The sequence below is a fragment of the Culex pipiens genome, chromosome 2, assembly GCF_016801865.2.
Source record: "Culex pipiens pallens isolate TS chromosome 2, TS_CPP_V2, whole genome shotgun sequence".
NCBI lineage: Eukaryota > Metazoa > Arthropoda > Insecta > Diptera > Culicidae > Culex > Culex pipiens.
Window position 1 is genome coordinate 209,537,027 of NC_068938.1, and position 27,682 is coordinate 209,564,708.

General features: G+C 34.9%; 3 protein-coding genes across 3 annotated transcripts; 1 reads left to right on the forward strand and 2 right to left on the reverse strand.

Moving 5' to 3' along the window:
- Positions 1–8,748: 8,748 nt before the first annotated feature.
- LOC120428809 (putative helicase MOV-10) lies at positions 8,749–12,517 on the reverse strand. The gene is made up of 3 exons (XM_039593909.2): positions 11,853–12,517; positions 11,487–11,791; positions 8,749–11,434 (listed from the first exon to the last, which is right to left on the reverse strand). Exons 1-3 carry the CDS (start codon positions 12,090–12,092, stop codon positions 9,832–9,834), a joined length of 2,148 nt encoding a protein of 715 aa, XP_039449843.1. The 5' UTR covers positions 12,093–12,517; the 3' UTR covers positions 8,749–9,831.
- Positions 12,518–15,455: 2,938 nt separating this feature from the next.
- On the reverse strand, positions 15,456–17,751 carry LOC120428801 (putative helicase mov-10-B.1). Its single transcript, XM_039593901.2, has 2 exons — positions 17,591–17,751; positions 15,456–17,531 (listed from the first exon to the last, which is right to left on the reverse strand). The coding sequence occupies exons 1-2, from the start codon at positions 17,647–17,649 to the stop codon at positions 15,566–15,568; spliced, it is 2,025 nt and encodes a 674-aa protein (XP_039449835.1). The 5' UTR covers positions 17,650–17,751; the 3' UTR covers positions 15,456–15,565.
- A 5,205-nt stretch (positions 17,752–22,956) lies between these two features.
- Positions 22,957–24,709, forward strand: LOC128093131 (uncharacterized). Its single transcript, XM_052708925.1, has 3 exons — positions 22,957–24,328; positions 24,415–24,498; positions 24,579–24,709. The coding sequence occupies exon 1, from the start codon at positions 22,992–22,994 to the stop codon at positions 24,123–24,125; it is 1,134 nt and encodes a 377-aa protein (XP_052564885.1). The 5' UTR covers positions 22,957–22,991; the 3' UTR covers positions 24,126–24,328; positions 24,415–24,498; positions 24,579–24,709.
- The last annotated feature ends 2,973 nt before the right edge of the window (positions 24,710–27,682 follow it).

Genomic DNA, 27,682 nt, shown 5'->3' on the forward strand with positions numbered 1-27,682 from the left:
TAAGACATTAATAGACAGTACAAGGACATGTGAATTGATTGGCCCACCCATTAGACCCCCCCCCCCCCCCATTACCGCTTTCACAGTAGCAGTATGATTTACTAAGTTTTCCAAAGCGTTTTCAAAATGTTTTTGCCTTCCTCACCTTACTGAGGAAAGGCTATAAAATCACTCGGAAAATGAACTTCTTAATTCGACCTTGTAGACCCACCTTCACGTATACCTATCGACTCAGAATCAAATTCTGAGCAAATGTCTGTGTGTGTGTGTGTGTGTGTAGGGATGTGGGTCTGTGCACCAAAAAATATGCACTCGATTATCTCAGCACTGGCTTAACCGATTTGGACCGTTTTGGTCTTATTCGATTTGTCTTGGGGTCCCATAAGTCCCTATTGAAAATTATGAAGTTTAGTAAAGTACTTCAAAAGTTATGCTAAAAAAACGATTTTGGCGTATGTCCGGAAGATTGTAAAAAGGGTGGTTTTTGCAAGAAACCCTATCATGTTATACATTTTCAGAAAGGTATTTAAAAGACCATTCCAAAACATTGAAGATCTGACAACCCTATCAAAAGTTATTAGCACTTAAGTGTTATTTATACACTTTTTGGAGGCCGGATCTCAGATATTTCAACGAAAATGATGTCTGGGTCCATCATGCGACCCATCGTTAGTTAGATAATCGAAAGACCTTTCAAATGAGCCTAAAACATCAAGGATCTGAAAACCCTATCAAAAGTTATTAGCACTTAAGTGTTATTTATAAACTTTTTAGAGGCCGGATCTCAGATATTTTATTAAAAATGATGTCCGGGTCCATCATACGACCTGTCGTTAGTTAGATAATCAAAAGACCTTTCAAATGAGCCTAAAACATCAAGGATCTGACAACCCTATCAAAAGTTATTAGCACTTAACTGTTATTTATACACTTTTTGGTGGCCGGATCTCAGATATTTCAGTAAAAATGATGTCCGGGTCCATCATGCGACCCAACGTTAGTTAGATAATCAAAAGACCTTTCAAATGAAATGCGAACTATCGTTGGATAGGTTTTTTTTTATCAGACCTTGCCGATGAGCCAGAAAAATTGAAGGTCTGCGAACCCTATCAAAAGAAATTAATAAAGTAATAAAGTTGATTTGTTAAACATGTTAAGGGAATGTTGATATTTTTACTGAATGTATTGACTTTATGAATGTGAGGAAGGCACCAACCACCTAAAGGTGGATTAAGTAACGTTTTTTTTTGTATTATTCCATTATCACGAAGGACAAACCCCCCCCCCCCTCCCCCCCTCTCCCGTCCTCTATTCATGTTACGGGACGTCCATTAGGGTGGTCCAAATCCGGACTTTTTTGGGGCTACCCCCTGAAATCAAAGATTGACCCATCACTAGGCTAAATTCCAAATTTGAGCTCATTCTGACCACGGGAACCCCTCCCTCCAATCGCTTAAAGTTTGTATGGGAAAAATCGTCAAAATGTATGAAGAAAAGCAACTGTTTTACTTTTTAACCTGTGGAAGGCGCCATAGTTATCGGATTCTTACCATTTCTCAAATGTAGAACCTTCATTAAATTTAGAACAACTTTCCCGAAGACACCATATTTTTAGGATTTTTTCCCGCGAAGTTATTAGCGCCCAAAACTGACCCTTTTTGCGCGGCCAGCTGTAAGGGGCTACCTAACAACGATGTTTATTTCCAATTCGTACACGCACGTGCTCTCTCTCAGGTTCAAACTCTCTCACGAGCTTGCTCGCCTGCCTGCCTGCCTGCCTGTTTACCTACAAGCGCGCGCTGTTTCTCTGCTTGGACTTTTGTCGTCGTCGTCGTTTTCTTTTGCTTTCCGCTGCGTTCTTGACATGTTAATTATAATTTTGAACTAAAATACCAGGTTTGTTTTGAGATATAAAATTTAATGTAATATGTGATCAACAAAACGAAAAAAAAGCACAGCAATAGATATCATATTATAAGAGCGTGTGAGAGAGAATACAAATTTGATGAATTAGTTCATCCATGAATCGTCATCTGTTCTGATCCAAACTTAATTGCAAACGTTTTGGATTTTAATTTATCTGCTTTTGTTACAAGAAATACCATGCAGTTTTTTTAGATAAAAAAAGTAGGAATTTTATTTACATTTTTTTAAAACTGAATCCAAATGAGTATCTTAAAGGAAGGCCGAGACTGCAAGATCTGAAGGTAGTTAACGATTGTGCAGAAAGAAATGTTTCCTGAATCGAAAAATTTACAGGTAAACTGACAAAACATGATAAACAGTTGCAATATTTGTTGCAGGTGGTCTAGGAATAAAAAAGAATTTTCCAGAAAGAATAAAAAAATAATTTTAGAGAGTATGAATGAAAATTTGCAGCAATTATTGTAAAATTGCCTTGATTGGTTCTGATTTGTACTGAAGTATATTTTTGTTAAAGCAAACTACCTAAAGGAACAACATTTGTATTACCTGAAGATTTTTTTTAAGTAATTGAATCATTATCATGTTTCTTTAGCATATTCGAAAAACTGCGTGTAATGCTTGGAAAAACAAACAAACCCTGTTCTCATGACATTTGCTGTAATTTTTTAATTGAGCCTAGGCAATCCTGCTATTTTAGTTGAAAATTATAATAAACATGCCAGAAACGCAGCGCAGCGGATAGCAAACGAAAACGACGACGACGACAAAAGTCCAAGCAGAGAAACAGCGCGCGCTTGTAGGTAAACAGGCAGGCAGGCAGGCAGGCGAGCAAGCTCGTGAGAGAGTTTGAACCTGAGAGAGAGCACGTGCGTGTACGAAATGGAATTAAGAAAATCGCTGTTAGGTAGCCCCTTACAGCTGGCCGCGCAAAAATGGACAGTTTTGGGCGCTAATAACTTCGCGGGAAAAAATCCTAAAAATATGGTGTCTTCGGGAAAGTTGTTCTAAATTTAATGAAGGTTCTACATTTGAGAAATGGTAAGAATCCGATAACTATGGCGCCTTCCACAGGTTAAAAAGTAAAACAGTTGCTTTTCTCCATACATTTTGACGATTTTTCCCATACAAACTTTAAGCGATTGGAGGGAGGCGTTCCCGTGGTCAGAATGAGCTCAAATTTGGAATTTAGCCTAGTGATGGGTCAATCTTTGATTTCAGGGGGTAGCCCCAAAAAAGTCCGGATTTGGACCACCCTAACGTCCATGCATTACGTAACGGCGTAATATCAAGGGGGAGGGGGAAGGGTTCAAGGATTTATACAAAAAAAAGTGTATCGGAAATGTATTACCAGGGGGTGGAGGGGGTCTAAAAATATAAATGTTTTGTTACGTAATGCAAGAACGCTCCCTTAATATTTTAATGGCTTTGGACAATTTACAAAACACGTGGAAGTTTTAGAAAGGAGGTAAGGAGCTTCAAGATTTCAGGAGATCTGAAATTTATAAATAAAGTGCCTATATCGTTTGTTCATGGCCCCTAAGGGGTGATCTGCAAACAACGTAACTTATTTTGTCGACTTTTGTGCTTTTTAAAATAAGTTTGAGGAAATAATAAAACTGTTTACCTGCACAACATAACATTTTATACTGCGAACAACTAAACGTTGCATACAACTTATTTAAGTAAGGGTTCGTCCAACAACAGAGTGACAAAAGTTTGTAAAAAAAAAAACAATCAAATCACGTGATTTTTATTGTTTAATGAATTTCACTGTAATTTGACTTACATAAGGGTGTGAGATAAAAAAAATCATTGCGTTGTATTAGAATCAACCCTCACGTAAATCAGTTTATCATAAAGAGGCCATCCAGTAACCACGTGATTATTTTTTTGAAAGTTTCAGATTTTTCCCCCTTGTGTACATCGGTCTATTTTGATTTGTTCAACAAGTTTCATAAAATACTTTTTTTTTTCGAGTTTCATACAAACTTTAGTGACGGAATTTGTGAATGACCCATGTACAATTCTTCTGTAAATATGCTCGGAAACATTATATAAAAATTATATAATATTTAGTACCCTTTTATCTTCAACAAACAACTACGCATACACCTTTTTGCCATTTGACCAATATGATTTAAATTTTCGTGACGTTGCAACGCAAACTTAAACCTGTTGTAACTTTGGATCTAGACAACCAATTAAGTCGCTCTAGGTTGCATTTGAAAGCTCTTTCCAAGTACAAAGAGCATCCGAAATATCAAAATGATTGAATGTTTAGTTTTTTGTTGACATAAACAAATGTCCCTTTTTCGTGACGTTGCAACGCAATAAAATGGTAAACTTACACTAGTTTGAAAAAATACTTAACTTAAGATAAACTGCAAACCCATGACATTTCCGTTTAGTACAACTAAAAACCTACAAAATGCAATCAAAAGAACAATTTTTGGATTTTATTTCGCTGAAAACCAGGAGTTTTTAGAAAAATGTTTTAAAACGATGATTAAATCACGAATTGATGCATAACTTAACCAACTTGTACAAAATGATATTCAAATGATCAATTAATGAAAACCATGATTTTTGAAGCTTCAAGTAGTCTAGAATCGAGGAAAAATATCCAAATAGCTCATACACGCTTTTCAAAATTTCATCCTAAGGTGTACATTGCCGGTCTGTGTCTGTGCAGTTTGGTTCAAAATCGTATACTCTTTCAAAAGAGCCTACAACATCCAGTACTTTGTGTCGTGATCGGGGACTTTCTTTTATAATAAAAACACAGATATTTTTCAATTAACAAACAACACGTCTTATTCCACAGAAATTAACCACAAAACTTCAATCTCTCTTTCGCCGGCCGCGCGCATCTCGTTGTTTTCTCGCTCGTTGTTCTCTCTCGCAGCTCGCTAGCGCGCTCTCGCACTCAATCCGCAATCAGCTAACAAAGCAATATTCATGGAGGTGCGCACTTTTCGTTGCGCTCTAAACTCTTATTTATGAGTTATATCAATCTTATAATAAATACTCATTTAATAATTTATTACATCACTTGGCTTCGACAGCTTCGAGAGAGTAGACGTTTGTGACGTGCGCGCTAAAGGCATCGTTGTGCCTCGAGTTGTTTGACGGATGGAGGTGGAAGAGACCTCCGAGACGGATGATTTCCAACTCATCCCCGGAAATCGGAAGCGGAAGAAGTCCCCTGAGATCACCGGAGCTGTCGTCGGAGAAGGAGAAGTGGAGCAGAATGTGCTCAACAACAACAAGTTCAGCCCGTTAGCGGAAAACAACAACAATGCCAGCCCAGCGGGAGGAGGCGACGCCCCGGCGGTTCCACCGCCCGGTAAACAAAAGCAACCACCGTTGGTGGTAAAGAACTCCACGGCCTTTTACAGGCTTGTGAAGATAACGTCGCTGTGTCTATACGATTTCGAGCCAATTTTCAAGATTACTCGGTTTGGCACCAAGGTAACCAGCTTCTCTGTCGAAGACTTCGACAAGTTGCAAGTGCACTTCAAGAAACATAAAGTGGAATTCTACACCTACCAACGACGAAGCGAACGATCGCAGCGGGTCGTTCTACGTGGTCTCCCGGATGTGGATCCGGAACAAGTAAAGAAGCTGCTGAAAAGGGATCTCAAACTGGACGTTTTGGAGGTGCATGCCATCAAGCGGAAGGAGCAAACCACCGCGGACGAAATTCCGTACATCATCGTCTTCCCCAAGGGATACACTACGCTGAAGAAGCTTTCTCCAATGAAAATCATAGCAAGCACGATCATCCGGTGGGAGGCCTACCGGAACAAACAACCCAGAGTGACCCAGTGTAAGAATTGCCTGCTTCTGGGGCACGGAACCAAGAACTGTCACCTCAAGGGCAGATGCAACAGCTGTGGGGGACCCCACAAGACGGACGAGTGCAAAATCCAAGAAGCTGAGCCGAAGCGGTGTGCCAACTGCTCTGGAGCCCACGAAGCCACGGACCGCAGCTGCCCCAAGCGAGCGGACTTCATCCGGAGGCGCCAGCAGGCGTCGCAACCAAAACCGCCGGCAAGGAAGGCGGAGAAGCAGAGTCCAGCAGTTCCAGCGTTCACGCCGGCGGAGTTCCCTCCGCTGCCGGGCGCAGTTTCGGACGTAAAATCAAAGGATCGCCCTCGACCCGCAGGAAGCAGTCAAGAAAATACCGGCGCCGGCGCCGGTGCCACCCCTACGGCGGAACGAGAGGAGGTGCTCTACAGTTCAACTGAGCTGTGGCACATTTTCAACGAATACAGCGCCAGGTTCCAGACCTGCAAGACCCGCGTAGACCAATTAAGACTTGTTAGCTACATGCTTGGCAAATATGGAGGAAAATGAACATATTTTTGTAATGTACTCTAAATTATTTTGAACCGTTCCTCGGTCCTAACCTGGTCATAGCACCTAAACGGACCTAATAAAAATAAGCTGAGAATAAAAAAAAAAAAAAATAATTTATTACATACACAGAAAAAAAATGATGGTAATATTCATCAGGAAATGGTGACAGATTTTGTGGCAAAATAAATGATAAATTTTACCCCAGAAAATGATGAATTTTCATCAGTTTTTGATGAATATTCATCAGGTTCACATTTTTACACATTTTTTATGTAATATTACACCAATAAAGAGGTAATACTCACCTACCAAATTTTTAACATTCCAAAATTCAACTTTTTTTTTCTGTGTATTCAAATCCCTACACTTTGTTCTAGAAATCAGGAGGAAATCCAGTTTTTTCGTGACAACTTTCCCCTACACTGAAACCCACCAATTAGTAGCGATTGGTGTGGTACAGTCCAGACTCGATTAGACGAAGTTCGATTATCCGATAGTTTCTTAGGCGAAACAACTCATTGATTTTTTTTTTCTTATCACAGAAAAAAAAGTTAGATTCTGGAATGTTGAAAGTTTGGTAGGTTGAATATTACATCTTTTTTTGCGTAATATTACATAAAAAATGTGTAAAAATGTGAACCTGATGAATATTCATCAAAAACTGATGAAAATTCATCATTTTCTGGGGTAAAATTAAACATTTTTTTTGCCACAAAATCTGTCACCATTTCTTGATGATTATTACCATCATTTTTTTTTTCTGTGCAATTTTAACATCAAATTCAAGTTTTGCGACCCCATTTAAATCAAATTTGAGAGGTTGATATTTCCAAATCACTTTATCGCATTGTTGGTGCCTAGGTTGGTGCCAACGCTCCAAAAAGGACGATTACACTTTTTTTTGTAATATCAGGCACCCAAATCCCGTCCCTAATTTATTTATTTTTCCCGGATTCAATGACACTCCGGTTCACGGTAATTAATAGGCCTTGAACGATTGAAACATGATACTGCTCCCATAATTATTGTGAAAGCTCCTCGAAAAGTGTTTTACTCTACACAGATTAAAAAAAAAAATTTGAAAAAGCATTTTCATAAATAGTTTTTCCCAGTGAATCCGGTCGCAAAGGGGAGCAGCATGCATTTTTCTCGGGCACCTAATGTTGGCATATCAGAACATGGACGTCCGATTGCTATTTCGTAAAAGCGGTTTCAATTAGCTGATACTCAGTAATAAATTGCTCAAAAGGAAGTGAGCATTCAAAAATCTATTTAAAAAATTTCATAAAATTAGACGGGAATTGAATCGAACCTTGACCTTCCAAAACATACGAGAATTTCCTCTATTTGCTTCTTTACGTAGTTGGCCGACCTTGAAAGTCATGCACACATTGCATGACAAGTGTGACAAGTTCACTATCGTGCTGACGGCCAATTAACTGGTGAGGGCAGCTGCAACAGACCTATATTCAAATAAAAATAATGCCAAAGTTCGAGACTTGTTTGATTGCTTCTAGGTGTTTTTTTTATTAGGTTATATTTCATCTTCCAGATTAACACTGTGGCTATCGTAAAAAAAAAAAAGATTTTTGGACCCCATCCCTCTCGTAACAAAATTCCTAAACATTTTTTTTTAAATTTGGTAATTCTCCTCCAAAATTCCTAAACAAGTTTTAAAAATTTGGTATGTCCATGAACTTCATAGCAACGCTTTTGATAAATTTAAAAAACCGGGGTGATTATAGCGATTACGTCACATTCACTTTTGGTACGGTTACTTCGAATGTCTAATTTGAAAAAATCGTAATATAGAGAAGAATAAATAAAAATACAAATTTACTATAAAACTTGTGGTACTAAAAGTTCTAACAAATTTGAAGATATTTTTGAATTCTGTTTCAATAACAATTTGTACTATTTTAAGAGTAAAATTGTTCAAAAAATTTGATAATGCAATCTGTTTTCCAATTCGAACTCATTTTCATTGAAAAAACATGACATTTTCAAAGTAATAAAAGAATGCTATTTATCTAATTATAGTTTACTAACTTTTAAAACATTTCAAAATTTGTCGAAAACTGCTTCATAAGGTACTTGGTACCTACCAAGGTCAACATGGTTTATACCATTCCGTTTGTATTTAATTTGTATTTTTAATTTTACAATAAAATCATAAACCTATCATAGTCACCCCGGCTATCAATGTCATCCAGTTTTATGGTATGTACAACTATTCAAAATATTTTTAAATGAAATGAAAAAAAAATATTATAAAATAAGAAAAACGTAGGTATTTGGAATTTTTCCTTACTCCTCCACTGACGTTAGCAAGATACTTGTTTTCTCTTTGTTTACAATTTTACATTGGCCCAATAACATTGTATCGCTTGGTATTCATTTGAATTTGAAATCATAATTTAAAAATGTTAACTTATATTAAATGTTTAATAGTTTTTATTAAAAAAAAATACAAAGAAATATTTTTTTCCCACAATTTTTAAATTTAAATTTAAGTCATTTATTTACTGAAACTTAAATTTTATTTTATTTGGATTTTTTTGTTCAAATGCGCTTTTTTGCGACTATGCCATTTTTGAAGACAAAAATAACAACAAAAACAAATACAAATAATTCGAAAAATCGCTGCAAAAATTTGCCACCCGCAGCTCGGGGGAAAAAAGCAAACAATTTGGACATATAATGCAATTAGAAGCATGTTCTATCATGCTAGAATATAGTTCAATTGATTTTGATCAACAGAATTTGAAAATGAATAAAGTAGATCCCCGCGGTGGGCTTGATTCAGAAGCCAAATTAGCTCCCAGCGGTGCGGAAACGTGCATTAGGTACGGAGCAAAGCTAAACCGATAGGTTTGCCACGCAATTAGATATCTGCGGTGGAGATGCCCTTATATTCATTTATTTTACTTTTTCTTAACGTTGTCAGTTTGAATTATTTTTTCTGGTTTGTTTATAAACATTTTGTATCGAAGAGAAGGGACAGGTCATTTTTAGACGAGTGACGTTACACCTGCAAGTGAAGTAGGTAGTGAAATCGGTGTTCCGCCGAATAATCCTGATGATGATTTTTTGAGTTTCTTTCTACCGAACTATCGTTTGCGAGAGAGGAGAGCCATGTTCACTTCCGATTTTTTCTCTTGATGAGCGTCAAAAAGATTTTCTTTTGATGAAGATTATTCCATCGCTTATTGGTATATTCAATTCTTCAAATCTGAATATCCTTAAATTTTCTTATACTCAAAACATAAAATCTTAAAAAAGTAGGTTGAATGTCTATGAATTTTAGGTTTTTTTTTCAAATTTAACCTTTCTTCCATACAATCTACAAATCTTATAAATAAAAAGGAGTATAAATCTCTATTAAGTTCATAGCTCGGGTAAAAAATACCCTTTTAAATACTTTTACATCTTATAAAAAGGTTAACTATTATTACCTAAAGTGTCTTCCTTGACCTGATCAAAAAAGTTAACTAACAAGTTATCGTACCCAATAAATCAACAAATTACTAATTACAAAACTCCCTATAAATTGCATATATCTCGTAAAAAAATTAAAAACAAATATAAAAGAAATATCACCGCAGCCAACATCAAAAGAAAGCTTATTGCTTGTTCTTTGAACGATTCAATGCTGTTAACTGCAGTTTGGTTTATCGTTTGAGCGGAACATGGTTCTGTTGTATTTTTAATTGTGTAATTATTTGGTTGCGAATATTTGCAATCGCTTGTTCTTGTCTTCGCCGTTTCTACCTGGTTATTTATTCGGTTCTTTATAGAAAAGTCCGCGAGCGTATTTTCAGCAAAATACATTACAGATTGCAATAGTGCGTTGTTCTGTCTACAGTATCCGATAAATTTTGCCCAATGTCTATTATTTCGTAGCGTCTCCAGATCGCCCACCACAATCATCAGGGCTTGCGCCCTCGTCAGGGATACGTTCAGCCGTTTGGTGTTTGCCAAAAATCCTACACTCTTGCTGCCTGTCCGTACGGTTGACATCAGCATGATGCGCTTCTCGCGTCCCTGATATTGCTCCGTTGACCCGACTTCAATGTCTTTCCAGCCACGCATTCTCAAAAGATCCTTCAGATATCGAACCTGGCTAGCGTACGGAGTGATGATCCCGATTGCAGTTTGCTCGAGTTTCTTGCCACAAATTCCATCGTTCATGATTGTTTCCACGTACGAAAGTACTTGTTCAGCTTCCTGTTCGTTGTACATGCTGGAGGAGTTTTCATCCTGCTTCATCTCACCGACCACGGGATGAAAGATCAACGGAAAGGCGCGATTCGGCAGACGATCCCAACCCACGGCCCAGTGAGTCTTATCGGGAGATGCTTTTGCTCGCAGCTGTCCGGCGTAGAACATTCGATTCGGCAGCTCAAGCAATGCCGGATGTGACCGGAAGTTGTTCCTAAGCAAGGTGATGACGTTTGGATCATACTCTCCCGTCAGCGGGTTCTTCGCGTACAATCCTTTGTCCGCGATGCGCTCCAGCAGGGACACGCTGTGGGTTGTGTCGGTTAGATAGTCGTACGAAACGACCGGCCCAAGCTGCTTTGGATCTCCAGCCAGAACAATGCTGGCTGTGATTCGACCCTCGTGTATGCCAACGCCGACTATCGGAACCAGGCTGGAAATTTCCTTGGCGCTACCACATTCATCGATGAAGATGTAACTGAAGTGATTTTTTGGTATATCCGAAGTCATGATTCGTCCGGCAGTTGCGGCCGTACATAGAACCACTCTGTAATGTTGTGCATTTAAACCAATATTTTCCTTGCTGCGTAGGTTTGACACGCCCAGAACATCTAGCTCAATGTCTTGAAGTTTGCGCGCGCATGATCTAGCAAAAAGTCGAAAAACATCTTGTTCAGGGATGATTTTCAGCAGTCGGCTGGTTAGCTCGCTGGCGGCAGAATTCGACGTGGCCACTGCGAGAACATTCACCGAGGGTCGAAGTTTGTAGATTTGACCGATGGCTTCCGCCAGCGTGGACGTTTTGCCCGTGCCGGGTGGACCAAACAGCACGTAAGGCGCCGGGAACGAGGTTTGATTGACAATGTTCCGAATCGCCTGGGCTTGCTCCGGATTGGATGCGACGCTCGGACAGAACCACTCGAACCTTCAAGAATATAAAGTGAAAGTAGCATTCTACGAATTGGTTAGAAAATTACCTGGAAAATTTTAACGATTCATTCCCAGTATACGAATCAGCAAAGAACACCTTTTCGATAACGCTCTGTTTCAACATCTCCAGCGCTTGGTACTCCATTTGAAATGTGCTTCTTTGGGCAAAAAAATCAAGCCTAATCACATTGTAGTACTCAAACTCTTTTACCATATAAATTATCACATTTGCTGCATCCACACCGTCCACAATTCCGGATAATTCCTTGGTATCCCCGTTGTGGCACGCAATGCTGACACGTACTCCAACTCCTTCCTTGACGCGTCCTGTACAATGTCCCAACTGTTGCTTCTAAAAACCAAAATATTTGATAAAGCCAAACTGATTTCATTTGAACGCATTCTTCCCTCACTGAAATCTGATACTTGAAACCCATGACCTGTTCCGGCATGGGCACCAACTTGGGACAAAGCACGAAGCAGTCGCGAAACTCTTTTGCCACGTGTTCATATTCGAGTTTGTTCAGAATCCCCAGCCGTAACTTGTAGTTGGCCACGGTAAGCGGCAGTCCCCGCTTGGCGTTGTCCACCTCAGCGTGAGAGTACTCTTCATATGAATCTCGGCCGAACTGGGAGTTCAAGTCGCTCTTCATTTTGTTCCAGTCTGCGCTGTATTCGGTAATTAAAATTAATCCCGCGCTGTACCGTCCACTACCGATGGGCACTCAATACTGCAGCAACACAAACAATATTGATGATGTAATAACCGCAAGCTAGGCACAACTGCAGGGAAACGTGAGCGGCACTAGAGTTGTACGGTATTTCTGGTTCAACTATTAATCTACACAGTGAAAAAAAGTATTGTAGTATTACAACTGGAAATGAGAATTAGAGTTCACGAGCGGTGATACGACCGCAAGATAATGGTCGCATGACGGCCGCATGACAACTAGAGCTGGGACTTCGGATCGGATATTTTCGGACTCCGGATATCCGGTTGATAATTATCCGGATACTATCCGGAGCTCCGAAAATACGGATATTATCCGAAATTTACGGATATCCGGATATTTTTCCATGTAATGCAACAAGACGGAAGCATTATTTTCCCAAATGTTTGGTACAAGTGATGTTATTTGGAGCATTATCAATTCAGAAGAGGGGGAGAAAGATTTTCCAAAAAACCTAACTTAACGACATTTTAACCGATTTCAGCTGTCCTAGACGCAAATGAAAGTGATTAGTTGGCCTTTCAAGGAAAAATAATTTGAGTACCGAAAAAACAGCCAATCACTTGAAACAGTCGCATGAAAATATTTTTATCGGATTCCTCGGGAAATTTTGTGTAAAATACTCAAAAATGGATGGTTTTCAACGAGGTGTTCAATAACAGGATTCCGTGATTTGATTTATTGAAAATAAAAACCTGTTTTTTTACGCACTGTAAAATGGAAAACATCTTTTTTCACTAAAACTACAATAACTTTAAATTCAAGCGACGATCTATACTTTGTTTTTGTACTCTAATTTTCGTAAACTTTGAAAAATATTTGCATCGGCCTAACCCATATAGGAAAAAAATAACTTTTGAATAATGTGTTTTATTTTTTTTTTTTGTGACTTTCAGGGGTTATTTTTTAAACTGTACCAATTTTCTATAAAGTCACAAGCTTGCACCGCCCCACCGTAACGAAATATCGAAAAATAGACCTCGGATTCGTGATCATGGTCCAAAGTTTCCCCATAGAGTATAATTTCACGGAAAACTAAGAGGGGTCGAATTGATGGGGGTTTTGAGAAAAAATATCCGGATACCTACGGATATCGGATAATTATCCGTCTATCCGGAGCTCCGGATTTTGGATATCCGTTCGGATATCCGAACGGATATCCGGATACATTCGAAGTCCCAGCTCTAATGACAACCGAAGAACAAATTTTTGGCTGTTATCAAAGGTTGCCTTGAGTTTTCAGCTGACTTTTAGGAAAATATTTAAAACAAACCAAGTTGACAGCCAAATCAACGCAGAATTTCAGTTCAACTTGCTGATTTTTACACTGCGGTAGGGGAAATAAACCCATTTTAAGCCTAATAAGCGGTCTTGTTTGAATGATGTTGGATAATCTGGAGTGTTCCTTGAAATTCAGTAAAACCAAGTACACCAACAAGTAGACCAACTTTTTGTGAACATTTCTGTTTATTTTCACTTTTATTAAAAGTTATGCTAATCCTTTTACAAGCATTTTAATTTTTTTTTCAAAAACGCATTCTAATCAGTCGTGTGCATTGGGCCACGCCCATTTTTCTATTTTCAGCTTAGTTCTTTTTTTCTTCCAACACTCTTTTGGGTCTGCTTCGTGCTGCCAAAATTGATGAAATTTTGAGCGAACACTCACGAAAAGTAGCATTTATAGTGAAAGTTTCCTGGCAACACTTGCTCACTCCAACAGGCGCTGCACCAGCATGTTGGTGGTGTTGGTGACCACCCTTTGTTCTTTATTTGCCTTCGTTTCTCGCTCGGTTTTCTTCAGCCTTCGATTGGAATGGGTAGTCAAAATTCAATCGTCAGAAGACTTAGCGCGTTTGTTTTTTTTTTATGGTGCTTGCTAATTATTTACATTTTTCGGGATTATTTTTCAAGTGAGTGACTAACTAATGGGCAAAAGAACATGTTGCCGGTAGTTGGAAGCAATTTTATATCTTAAGCGCTTTGAAATCGTTAGCGCAAGTGAAAAGATATTGATGGCGACTTTCGTTAAGCAGTTAACCTCTGATCTTGCGTGTGGGTGTGTGTGCCACCAAAATGATCTCGCAAAATAGAAATTATGGTCAAAAGTGCATTAAATTTGATCTTGGCCAGTAAGTGGCATACATTTGCGTGCTTACTCGAGGCGGTGCTGTTGCTGGTAAGTTTATAGTCTAAAAAGTATTTTTGGAGCTTTAATCGAGCATCAAACTCTCCATATGACGAAGATAGGTGTTTGATTAGAAAGGGTATATTTCCCCTAGTTAGGCGGCAATAATCTCCTGTCACTCACAACAAAGGAGACACGTGATTTTATCTCGCAATAAACAATAAACAAAAATAACATCAAACTAGAGTCCGCGCCCCAAATCGCATAGCCATCTCGACGCTGTGAAAATTGGACGATTTATCCAGATGGGCGTTTTTTGGTATTGAAATTTTTTTGCCCTGCGTATGCCAAAGATGAATTTACATATTATCTGAGGTAATATTAAACTTATTTTCTGGCATAAAAAACGTACTCATTACCAGCATAATATTACCATGAATTTTTTTTACTGTGTAACCTAATCGATTAAGGCCATAAGTACAATCACTTAGCTTAGAATAGTAAAGCAAAGTAAAAAAGATAAGTTACTTAGAAAAGAGCGCAACTTGAAATTTTCTAAACCAAACGTCAGGTTTGTAATTTGATTACTTTTCCATTGTTGAAGATTAGATACATTTCCATAGATTCAAATACCTAAGCTACGTGCATTTTTCTAAGTAAAGTGATTATAGACAGGCCATAAGTTCCTCCCTGCCATTATCAATAATTGCTTTTGTAGTTTTATCGAGTGCTTCTGTATTACAGTCATTCAAGCGACCAGGCCTATACTGCGCTGCATTTATCGCACGATATAGATTCGGTGAACGGAACTAACATTTCATAAAATCATCAGGGGAGGAAGGATGCGTGGACATACCGTACCAAACGCTTCGAGTTATTTACTGAGATTTTTGTTTTAATTCGGTAACGCAGAAAAATATTCTGTACGATGATTGATTGATTGATTCAAAGTTTAGTTGGAACAATAAAATTTGCGCTGAATCAGATCTTGCATCATCGAAACCCACAAAGTTCAACTGTTGTCGAATTGCCCTGTTTCTCATATTCCGTAGCAACGATGCCGTGAAGTGATGCAATAAGTGTGACTCACATTTACATTTCACTATCAAGTCCATCGGTTTAAATTGCTGCCGACGATTGTCGAGCCAAAAGACGCTTCGTAGACGAATGAAAGAAAGGTTTATTCCTTAGTTGTAGTCTTGAAATGTGAAATGGTACAGTCAAATCGTTATCGAGATTCGATAAAGATAAAAAGAAAAGAAAAAAAAACTCACTTCTTGCTCCCAACGACGGCCCGATGCTTGCGACAAAAGCCGATAAACTCCCGCCAGCTTTCGTTCCGCTCGAGCGTGTCCGCGTCGCCGACCACAATCATGAGGGCTTGGGCCCGCGTAACGGACACGTTCAGCCTCTTGACGTTGTTCAGGAAGCCGACGCCGCTGCCACCGGAACGCACCGTCGAGATGATCATGATGGCCTTTTCGCGGCCCTGGTACTGCTCCGTGGAGCCGATCTCGATGTCGTCGCGGCCACGTGACTTGAGCAGCTCCTTGAGGTAGCGGACCTGGCACGCGTACGGGGAAATGATGCCGATCGAGTTTTGGGTGATTTTCTTGCCGTTGATGCCGTTCCAGAGGATGTCCTCGACGTACGAGGCGACGCGCTTGGCTTCCTGCACGTTGGCCATGCTGGCGGAACCCTTTTCGCGGGTGACCTCACCGGCGACGGAGTGGAAGATCAGTGGGAAGCTGTAGTTTGGCAGACGGCGCCAACCGATGGCCCAGTTGGTGAGTTCCGGGGCGGCTTTGACGCGCAATTGACCCTCGTAGAACGCTTGGTTGGGGAATTTGAGCAGGGCTTGATGCGACCGGAAGTTGTCCCGGAGCAGCGTGATGACGCGCGGATCGTAACTTCCGGTGAGTTCGTCCCTGCGGTACAGCTCGTGGTCGGTTAGACGCTCCAGTAGCGACATTCCGTGGTTGGTTTTGTCGAGGAAATCGCACTGGATGACCGGTCCGAGCTGTTTCGGATCTCCGGCGAGGACGATGCTCGTTGTTTCTTCGCCTTTTCCGGTGCCAAAACTCGCGATGGGAACCAGGCAGGAAATCTCCTTGGCACTGCCACATTCGTCAATAAAAATATGACTGAAATGACCCGTTGGAACCTGGTACATGACCAACCGTCCGGCGGTTGACAGGGTACACACGATGACCTGGAAGCCTAGAATCTTGCCATGAATTCCAGCGGCATTTGGAGTTTCGAACAAATTCGACACGTTCATGACGCGTTGATCGATGAAATCTTTCTTCTTCTCGAGGGACTTGGCGAAGAAGCGCAAAACTCGTTGCTCCGGCAGGATCCGCAACAGCCGGACGGTGAGCTCGTTCGCGGCCGCGTTGGAAGTGGCCATGGCGAGGATTTTCGCGTTTGGTTTAAGCTTGCAGATTTGCCCGATGGCCTCAACCAAGGTGGCCGTTTTGCCCGTTCCAGGAGGCCCAAACAGCAAATACGGCGCCGGGTAGGACGTCCCGTTCACAATGCTCTGAATGGCCTCCGCTTGCTCCTGATTGGAGGCCACACTCGGTTGGAACCACTCGAAACTCGTAAACCGTTCCTCCTCCTTCCCCAGAACCTCCTTAGGAAACAAAACCTTCTCAATAAAGCCATCCTTCAGCAACTCCAAAGCGCGATACTCCAACCGAAAGACGGTTCGCTCCGCGATAAACTCGACCTTCTCCACCATCGATTCTTCCGGCAGTCGCACCTTCAAATCCAGCCGAACCCGCACGAACCTCCCCGCCATACTGTCAACCGTGCCGGAAAAAAAGTTCCTCGGACGCTTGCACCCCTCATCGCTGTGCTCAATGTGCAGGCAGTTCTTCTGGTGCACCGTCAGCCGAACCTCGGTATCTCGGCGAATCTCCGAATCTTCCGACAGCTGAAACCGATAGCAAAAGCCACCATCGTTCGCTTCCTCCGCTTCCGGTGCCACCCCGACAGCCTCCAAACAGCACTCCCGATAAACGCCGTTCAGATGTTCGTCCTCGATCTGGTTCAACAGCCGCAGCCGGTCCCGGTAATTGTCCAGCCCCAGCGGAACCGACCCGCCCTTGATGAGTTCCAGTTCGGCCAGCAGGGCGTCCACCGCCGGTGTCCAACCATCCGAGCGACAATAATTGCTGGCGCAAAGCGTTCGGATCGGTTCCGGAACGTCGTACGGTTTGAGCTGTTCCGCGCTGGGAAAACGAAAATTGTAAATAAACCAAAATCAAGGAAAAGCTTATTTACGAGTTACCGTTTCTGAACCTTGGCCTCCGGCGTTTCCTGGGGCGCGTTCCAGCGAGAGCGCTTCATTTTTGGGGCTGGAATGTCACGGGGTATCGGTTGTCCGGGGTCCGGTTGAGCTGCTGGCGTCGGTTCCTTCGCGGAGATTTCGAGCACCAAACGCACGTTGTAGTCAAACGTCAGAAGTGAGAATTAAGGAAAACCTTAAGGAAAACAAGAAAGAGCAGGGTTGCCAGTTTGACATTCTGGGTACAGAACACATTTGCTAATTCGATTTTTGGTAAAATAATTTAAATGGGCCAAAGCCGAAGTGTAAATGCTTCTTAAAATGCTCGTTAGTTGAATATTTAAAACGCATTGAATTTTAAAGTTTTTTATGTTAAAAAATTCCAAAAATTATAGACATTCCATAAACCTGTAAAAAAAATAAAAAAAAACAAAAACTCCCTAAAATTCTAAAATTCTAAAATTCTAAAATTCTAAAATTCTAAAATTCTAAAATTCTAAAATTCTAAAATTCTAAAATTCTAAAATTCTAAAATTCTAAAATTCTAAAATCCTAAAATTCTAAAATTCTAAAATTCTAAAATTCTAAAATTCTAAAATTCTAAAATTCTAAAATTCTAAAATTCTAAAATTCTAAAATTCTAAAATCCTAAAATTCTAAAATTCTAAAATTCTAAGATTCTAAAATTCAAAAATTCTAAAATTCTAAAATTCAAAAATTCTAAAATTCAAAAATTCAAAAATTCAAAAATTCTAAAATTCAAAAATTCTAAAATTCAAAAATTCAAAAATTCAAAAATTCTAAAATTCTAAAATTCTAAAATTCTAAAATTCTAAAATTCTAAAATTCTAAAATTCTAAAATTCTAAAATTCTAAAATTCTAAAATTCTAAAATTCTAAAATTCTAAAATTCTAAAATTCTAAAATTCTAAAATTCTAAAATTCTAAAATTCTAAAATTCTAAAATTCTAAAATTCTAAAAATTCTAAAATTCTAAAATTCTAAAATTCTAAAATTCTAAAATTCTAAAATTCTAAAATTCTAAAATTCTAAAATTCTAAAATTCTAAAATTCTAAAATTCTAAAATTCTAAAATTCTAAAATTCTAAAATTCTAAAATTCTAAAATTCTAAAATTCTAAAATTCTAAAATTCTAAAATTCTAAAATTCTAAAATTCTAAAATTCTAAAATTCTAAAATTCTAAAATTCTAAAATTCTAAAATTCTAAAATTCTAAAATTCTAAAATTCTAAAATTCTAAATTTCTAAAATTCTAAAATTCTAAAATTCTAAAATTCTAAAATTCTAAAATTCTAAAATTCTAAAATTCTAAAATTCTGAAATTCTAAAATTCTAAAATTCTAAAATTCTAAATTCAAAAATTCTAAAAATTCTAAAAATTCTAAAATTCTAAAATTCTAAAATTCTAAAATTCTAAAATTCTAAAATTCTAAAATTCTAAAATTCTAAAATTCTAAAATTCTAAAATTCTAAAATTCTAAAATTCTAAAATTCTAAAATTCTAAAATTCTAAAATTCTAAAATTCTAAAATTCTAAAATTCTAAAATTCTAAAATTCTAAAATTCTAAAATTCTAAAATTCTAAAATTCTAAAATTCTAAAATTCTAAAATTCTAAAATTCAAAAATTCAAAAATTCTAAAATTCTAAAATTCTAAAATTCTAAAATTCTAAAATTCTAAAATTCTAAAATTCTAAAATTCTAAAATTCTAAAATTCTAAAATTCTAAAATTCTAAAATTCTAAAATTCTAAAATTCTAAAATTCTAAAATTCTAAAATTCTAAAATTCTAAAATTCTAAAATTCTAAAATTCTAAAATTCTAAAATTCTAAAATTCTAAAATTCTAAACTTCTAAAATTCTAAAATTCTAAAATTCAAAAATTCAAAAATTCTAAAATTCAAAAATTCAAAAATTCTAAAATTATAAAATTCTAAAATTCTAAAATTCTAAAATTCTAAAATTCTAAAATTCTAAAATTCTAAAATTCTAAAATTCTAAAATTCTAAAATTCTAAAATTCTAAAATTCTAAAATTCTAAAATTCTAAAATTCTAAAATTCTAAATTTATTCTAAAATTCTAAAATTCTAAAATTCTAAAATTCTAAAATTCTAAAATTCTAAAATTCTAAAATTCTAAAATTCTAAAATTCTAAAATTCTAAAATTCTAAAATTCTAAAATTCTAAAATTCTAAAATTCTAAAATTCTAAAATTCTAAAATTCTAAAATTCTAAATTTCTAAAATTCTAAAATTCTAAAATTCTAAAATTCTAAAATTCTAAAATTCTAAAATTCTAAAATTCTAAAATTCTAAAATTCTAAAATTCTAAAATTCTAAAATTCTAAAATTCTAAAATTCTAAAATTCTAAAATTCTAAAATTCTAAAATTCTAAAATTCTAAAATTCTAAAATTCTAAAATTCTAAAATTCTAAAATTCTAAAATTCTAAAATTCTAAAATTCTAAAATTCTAAAATTCTAAAATTCTAAAATTCTAAAATTCTAAAATTCTAAAATTCTAAAATTCTAAAATTCTAAAATTCTAAAATTCTAAAATTCTAAAATTCTAAAATTCTAAAATTCTAAAATTCTAAAATTCTAAAATTCTAAAATTCTAAAATTCTAAAATTCTAAAATTCTAAAATTCTAAAATTCTAAAATTCTAAAATTCTAAAATTCTAAAATTCTAAAATTCTAAAATTATAAAATTCTAAAATTCTAAAATTCTAAAATTCTAAAATTCTAAAATTCTAAAATTCTAAAATTCTAAAATTCTAAAATTCTAAAATTCTAAAATTCTAAAATTCTAAAATTCTAAAATTCTAAAATTCTAAAATTCTAAAATTCTAAAATTCTAAAATTCTAAAATTCTAAAATTCTAAAATTCTAAAAATTCTAAAATTCTAAAATTCTAAAATTCTAAAATTCTAAAATTCTAAAATTCTAAAATTCTAAAATTCTAAAATTCTAAAATTCTAAAATTCTAAAATTCTAAAATTCTAAAATTCTAAAATTCTAAAATTCTAAAATTCTAAAATTCTAAAATTCTAAAATTCTAAAATTCTAAAATTCTAAAATTCTAAAATTCTAAAATTCTAAATTCTAAAATTCTAAAATTCTAAAATTCTAAAATTCTAAAATTCTAAAATTCTAAAATTCTAAAATTCTAAAATTCTAAAATTCTAAAATTCTAAAATTCTAAAATTCTAAAATTCTAAAATTCTAAAATTCTAAAATTCTAAAATTCTAAAATTCTAAAATTCTAAAATTCTAAAATTCTAAAATTCTAAAATTCTAAAATTCTAAAATTCTAAAATTCTAAAATTCTAAAATTCTAAAATTCTAAAATTCTAAAATTCTAAAATTCTAAAATTCTAAAATTCTAAAATTCTAAAATTCTAAAATTCTAAAATTCTAAAATTCTAAAATTCTAAAATTCTAAAATTCTAAAATTCTAAAATTCTAAAATTCTAAAATTCTAAAATTCTAAAATTCTAAAATTCTAAAATTCTAAAATTCTAAAATTCTAAAATTCTAAAATTCTAAAATTCTAAAATTCTAAAATTCTAAAATTCTAAAATTCTAAAATTCTAAAATTCTAAAATTCTAAAATTCTAAAATTCTAAAATTCTAAAATTCTAAAATTCTAAAATTCTAAAATTCTAAAATTCTAAAATTCTAAAATTCTAAAATTCTAAAATTCTAAAATTCTAAAATTCTAAAATTCTAAAATTCTAAAATTCTAAAATTCTAAAATTCTAAAATTCTAAAATTCTAAAATTCTAAAATTCTAAAATTCTAAAATTCTAAAATTCTAAAATTCTAAAATTCTAAAATTCTAAAATTCTAAAATTCTAAAATTCTAAAATTCTAAAAATTCTAAAATTCTAAAATTCTAAAATTCTAAAATTCTAAAATTCTAAAATTCTAAAATTCTAAAATTCTAAAATTCTAAAATTCTAAAATTCTAAAATTCTAAAATTCTAAAATTCTAAAATTCTAAAATTCTAAAATTCTAAAATTCTAAAATTCTAAAATTCTAAAATTCTAAATTCTAAAATTCTAAAATTCTAAAATTCTAAAATTCTAAAATTCTAAAATTCTAAAATTCTAAAATTCTAAAATTCTAAAATTCTAAAATTCTAAAATTCTAAAATTCTAAAATTCTAAAATTCTAAAATTCTAAAATTCTAAAATTCTAAAATTCTAAAATTCTAAAATTCTAAAATTCTAAAATTCTAAAATTCTAAAATTCTAAAATTCTAAAATTCTAAAATTCTAAAATTCTAAAATTCTAAAATTCTAAAATTCTAAAATTCTAAAATTCTAAAATTCTAAAATTCTAAAATTCTAAAATTCTAAAATTCTAAAATTCTAAAATTCTAAAATTCTAAAATTCTAAAATTCTAAAATTCTAAAATTCTAAAATTCTAAAATTCTAAAATTCTAAAATTCTAAAATTCTAAAATTCTAAAATTCTAAAATTCTAAAATTCTAAAATTCTAAAATTCTAAAATTCTAAAATTCTAAAATTCTAAAATTCTAAAATTCTAAAATTCTAAAATTCTAAAATTCTAAAATTCTAAAATTCTAAAATTCTAAAATTCTAAAATTCTAAAATTCTAAAATTCTAAAATTCTAAAATTCTAAAATTCTAAAATTCTAAAATTCTAAAATTCTAAAATTCTAAAATTCTAAAATTCTAAAATTCTAAAATTCTAAAATTCTAAAATTCTAAAATTCTAAAATTCTAAAATTCTAAAATTCTAAAATTCTAAAATTCTAAAATTCTAAAATTCTAAAATTCTAAAATTCTAAAATTCTAAAATTCTAAAATTCTAAAATTCTAAAATTCTAAAATTCTAAAATTCTGGATTTGGTTTTCGGCTTTCAGTCATTTAGCAGTGAAAACAATGTATTGTTTCAATTTCCGACGTTTCGGCAAATTTATTGCCTTTTTCAAGGATTCTAAAAAATATTTTTTTTTTTTTTTTTTGTTTTTAACTATTAGTGCTTGTTTTAGGTGGGAAAATACTGTTGGTTAGATACTGCAGAGCTCACTGCAAAGCACCTACAACATAAGGGACTCCTACAGCTTCTGTGACTACATCAACGGCATCACCCTCCCAGCTGACTATGTGTTGGTATCCCTGGACGTTGTTTCTCTTTTCACGTGCATTCCCTTCGAACTTGTTCGACGCGATATCACGTTCAACTGGAGCGACATACAGAAACACACCAACATAAACCTGGAAATCATGTTGGAAATCATCGAGTTCATCATGAAATCATGCTACTTCACATTCGAGGGAAAGTTCTACTCACAAATTTTTGGAACTGCCATGGGTAACCCCCTGTCGTCCCCACTAGCCGATCTCGTCATGGAGAATCTGATGCACGCCGTCGTCAAAAAGCTCGATTTTCAACCACCAGTGCTCAAGAAGTACGTCGACGACCTGATCGTAGCGCTTCCCCTGAACAAGTTGAAACACGTCCAAGACTCATTCAATAGCTACAGCCAACACATCCAATTCACCTACGAGCTAGAAGAAAACAGGAGACTGCCGTATCTGGACATGGTATTGGTCCGCACCGAAGCCCAACAGATCCGGACGGAATGGTACCGAAAGCCAATTTCGAGTGGTCGTTTTCTGGACTTCTTCTCCTGCCACACCACGAGCCAGAAGGTCAATACAGCTATGAACTTCATACAACGTGTAGACAAACTGTCTACCAACTTAAACACTCGGGAAAAAATGAAGATCGTGGACAGGGAGCTAGAAATCAATCATTACCCAAAACCCCTTCGGCGTCGACTCATCAACTGCCAGCTATGTAACCGTTCCAGCAACGGCAACCAACAACAACAACAACAAACGCAACAAGCCGAACCGAGCCACCAGCAGACAAACATCTGCTACCGATCCATACCAAACATCCCAACCTTGTCACAAACTATAGCCAAAACACTCAAGCAGGACTACCCGGAGGTACGGTTAGCTTTCCGCAACACCAACACTGTGGGCTCAAGCTTCTTCAGCAACATGAAGGACAAGGTGCCCACGGAGAACCACACCAACGTCATCTATGCTATCCCATGCAACGAATGTGAGAGTTCGTACATCGGGATGACAACAACGCAGCTGAAAACGAGGATGTCGAGCCACAGAAGCGACATAAAACGGTTGGACGAGCTGCTACAGGCGGGACACACCACTGACGACTACAAGATAGCCGAGCTGAGGCAGAAAACAGCTTTGCTCGAGCACAGCATCGCAAAACAACATTCTTTCGACACGAAAAAAGTAAGAATCTTAGACCAACACAACCGTGGTACAGCTCTACCAATCCTAGAGATGTGCCATATCACGAACAATAACCATACCGTAAACAAACGTACAGATACAGAGGGCCTGAGTATTATCTACGCAGGATTACTACACACACTTAAAACTAAAAACTATAAACACAGAAAACCCAACACAGTAACACCGGGTGAAACAGAACAAGAATAGTATTCCCTCCCTTCTCCCACATTTGACCCACATTTAGTACACAAAATGACCCAAATTCTAGCCATGCCTTTGACGCTTTTTGGTGAACAAACCGCCATTAAGCTCCGTTCGATTGAAATTGACCGTTTCGTGGATAGTGCAACACAAAAAGTTTTTTCGAAACCGAAACCAGCAGCTACCAGCATAATATGTGCTGCTATGCAGTAAGTGCCCTTAGAACCACTTGAAACATTGCTCAATTTTAACACCCCCCCCCCCCCCCTCTTTGTGCAAACCCTTAAAATTACAGCCAACTAAGACTGAGGAACAACAACAAAAGACAGTTATCAATTTACCCAAAACCCCAAAAATAACAAGAAAACAAACCGTTTTTGTAAGTAACCAACAGTATTTTCCCACCTAAAACAAGCACTAATAGTTAAAAACAAAAAAAAAAAAAAAAATATTTTTTAGAATCCTTGAAAAAGGCAATAAATTTGCCGAAACGTCGGAAATTGAAACAATACATTGTTTTCACTGCTAAATGACTGAAAGCCGAAAACCAAATCCAAAATTGTAGAGTAACAGTCGAGAGCATAACTACTGAAAATGATTGAGGCGCCAGAGATGACCATCAGTTTTTACGGATCCATCGAACGGAATTATGGTGAACAGGTCAAAGCATTGTTCAAGACTTTGGCCACCCACACAAGAAAATTAGGAAGCGCTCAAGCCCGAAAAAGCTTCCTGATCCGATGCAGAAAGAGAGGGGTTTTCCCTTCCCACATCACACATACATTCCGCTGTGTGTACCAACTATTAGAGGCGAACAGCCCATTCTTAAGGGAACTAGACAGATGCATTGGAAACTTCAAAAAACGGCTACTGAGCATAGAAATCAAACAAGCATACCACACCCTCACCAACCTACAGAACACCATCCGTCAAACCAGAGCAAAAATCACCGAAACTGTCCCGGAAGCCGATTACAAACCATTTTTTGACTCCCAGGACAACTACCACGTCCATAACCTGGCTACCCAATCACACACAACAAAAAAGAAGTTCCACAACATAATTGCTGCTATGGCAGAACAAAACAACAGTATACCTGGACTGAACCAAGCCGCCATTCACAATGGTACAGACAAACAAATACCACACGAAGCAGCCATACTCCTCAGCCTTGGTCCAAAATTCGCCCTCCCACCGCACTCCATTGAGCAAATCCCGTTTTTCCATCTTCTGGCCGATGTTGAAAACATCTTGCACACCAAAGACAAACCAATGCAGATAACGCCCCGCCGCAAAGTTGCTGACCCAGCCACTATTGCCGTGCAAAACACAAACAGGTGCAAGATTACCAACAACATACAGAACTACCTGCACCAGTTTATCAACAACCCGCAGCCACCCACACCATTAGCACAATTTCTCAAAACGAGTGCGAAAGCCACGAGAGAGTTTCTGCGAACGCACAAAGAGCTTGTCGTACTAAAAGCTGACAAGGGCAATAAAACCGTGATTATGAACGGCAACGACTACAAGTCTAAGATGCTAGCTCTACTCTCGGACACCAAAACATACGCCACGGCCAATCGCGACCCAACATCAAGTATCCAGAGCAAGAACAACGAGATTGTTAAGCGTTTGAAACGACTAGATGCCATAAACGATCGGTTAGAGAATGAGCTAATGTCCAGAAAAGCTTTATGCCCAAGAATCTACGGGCAACCCAAAGCTCACAAAGCTGGATTACCACTACGACCAGTAGTTCCAAACATGACAGCACCCACCTACACTCTCTCAAAGTTCGTTGGACAGATACTGCAGAGCTCACTGCAAAGCACCTACAACATAAGGGACTCCTACAGCTTCTGTGACTACATCAACGGCATCACCCTCCCAGCTGACTATGTGTTGGTATCCCTGGACGTTGTTTCTAAAATTCTAAAATTCTAAAATTCTAAAATTCTAAAATTCTAAAATTCTAAAATTCTAAAATTCTAAAATTCTAAAATTCTAAAATTCTAAAATTCTAAAATTCTAAAATTCTAAAATTCTAAAATTCTAAAATTCTAAAATTCTAAAATTCTAAAATTCTAAAATTCTAAAATTCTAAAATTCTAAAATTCTAAAATTCTAAAATTCTAAAATTCTAAAATTCTAAAATTCTAAAATTCTAAAATTCTAAAATTCTAAAATTCTAAAATTCTAAAATTCTAAAATTCTAAAATTCTAAAATTCTAAAATTCTAAAATTCTAAAATTCTAAAATTCTAAAATTCTAAAATTCTAAAATTCTAAAATTCTAAAAGTCTAAAATTCTAAAATTCTAAAATTCTAAAATTCTAAAATTCTAAAATTCTAAAATTCTAAAATTCTAAAATTCTAAAATTCTAAAATTCTAAAATTCTAAAATTCTAAAATTCTAAAATTCAAAAATTCTAAAATTCAAAAATTCTAAAATTCTAAAATTCTAAAATTCTAAAATTCTAAAATTCTAAAATTCTAAAATTCTAAAATTCTAAAATTCTAAAATTCTAAAATTCTAAAATTCTAAAATTCTAAAATTCTAAAATTCTAAAATTCTAAAATTCTAAAATTCTAAAATTCTAAAATTCTAAAATTCTAAAATTCTAAAATTCTAAAATTCTAAAATTCTAAAATTCTAAAATTCTAAAATTCTAATAGTCTAAAATTCTAAAATTCTAAAATTCTAAAATTCTAAAATTCTAAAATTCTAAAATTCTAAAATTCTAAAATTCTAAAATTCTAAAATTCTAAAATTCTAAAATTCTAAAATTCTAAAATTCTAAAATTCTAAAATTCTAAAATTCTAAAATTCTAAAATTCTAAAATTCTAAAATTCTAAAATTCTAAAATTCTAAAATTCTAAAATTCTAAAATTCTAAAATTCTAAAATTCTAAAATTCTAAAATTCTAAAATTCTAAAATTCTAAAATTCTAAAATTCTAAAATTCTAAAATTCTAAAATTCTAAAATTCTAAAATTCTAAAATTCTAAAATTCTAAAATTCTAAAATTCTAAAATTCTAAAATTCTAAAATTCTAAAATTCTAAAATTCTAAAATTCTAAAATTCTAAAATTCTAAAATTCTAAAATTCTAAAATTCTAAAATTCTAAAATTCTAAAATTCAAAAATTCAAAAATTCAAAAATTCAAAAATTCTAAAATTCTAAAATTCTAAAATTCTAAAATTCTAAAATTCTAAAATTCTAAAATTCTAAAATTCTAAAATTCTAAAATTCTAAAATTCTAAAATTCTAAAATTCTAAAATTCTAAAATTCTAAAATTCTAAAATTCTAAAATTCTAAAATTCTAAAATTCTAAAATTCTAAAATTCTAAAATTCTAAAATTCTAAAATTCTAAAATTCTAAAATTCTAAAATTCTAAAATTCTAAAATTCAAAAATTCTAAAATTCAAAAATTCTAAAATTCTAAAATTCTAAAATTCTAAAATTCTAAAATTCTAAAATTCTAAAATTCAAAAATTCTAAAATTCTAAAATTCTAAAATTCTAAAATTCTAAAATTCTAAAATTCTAAAATTCTAA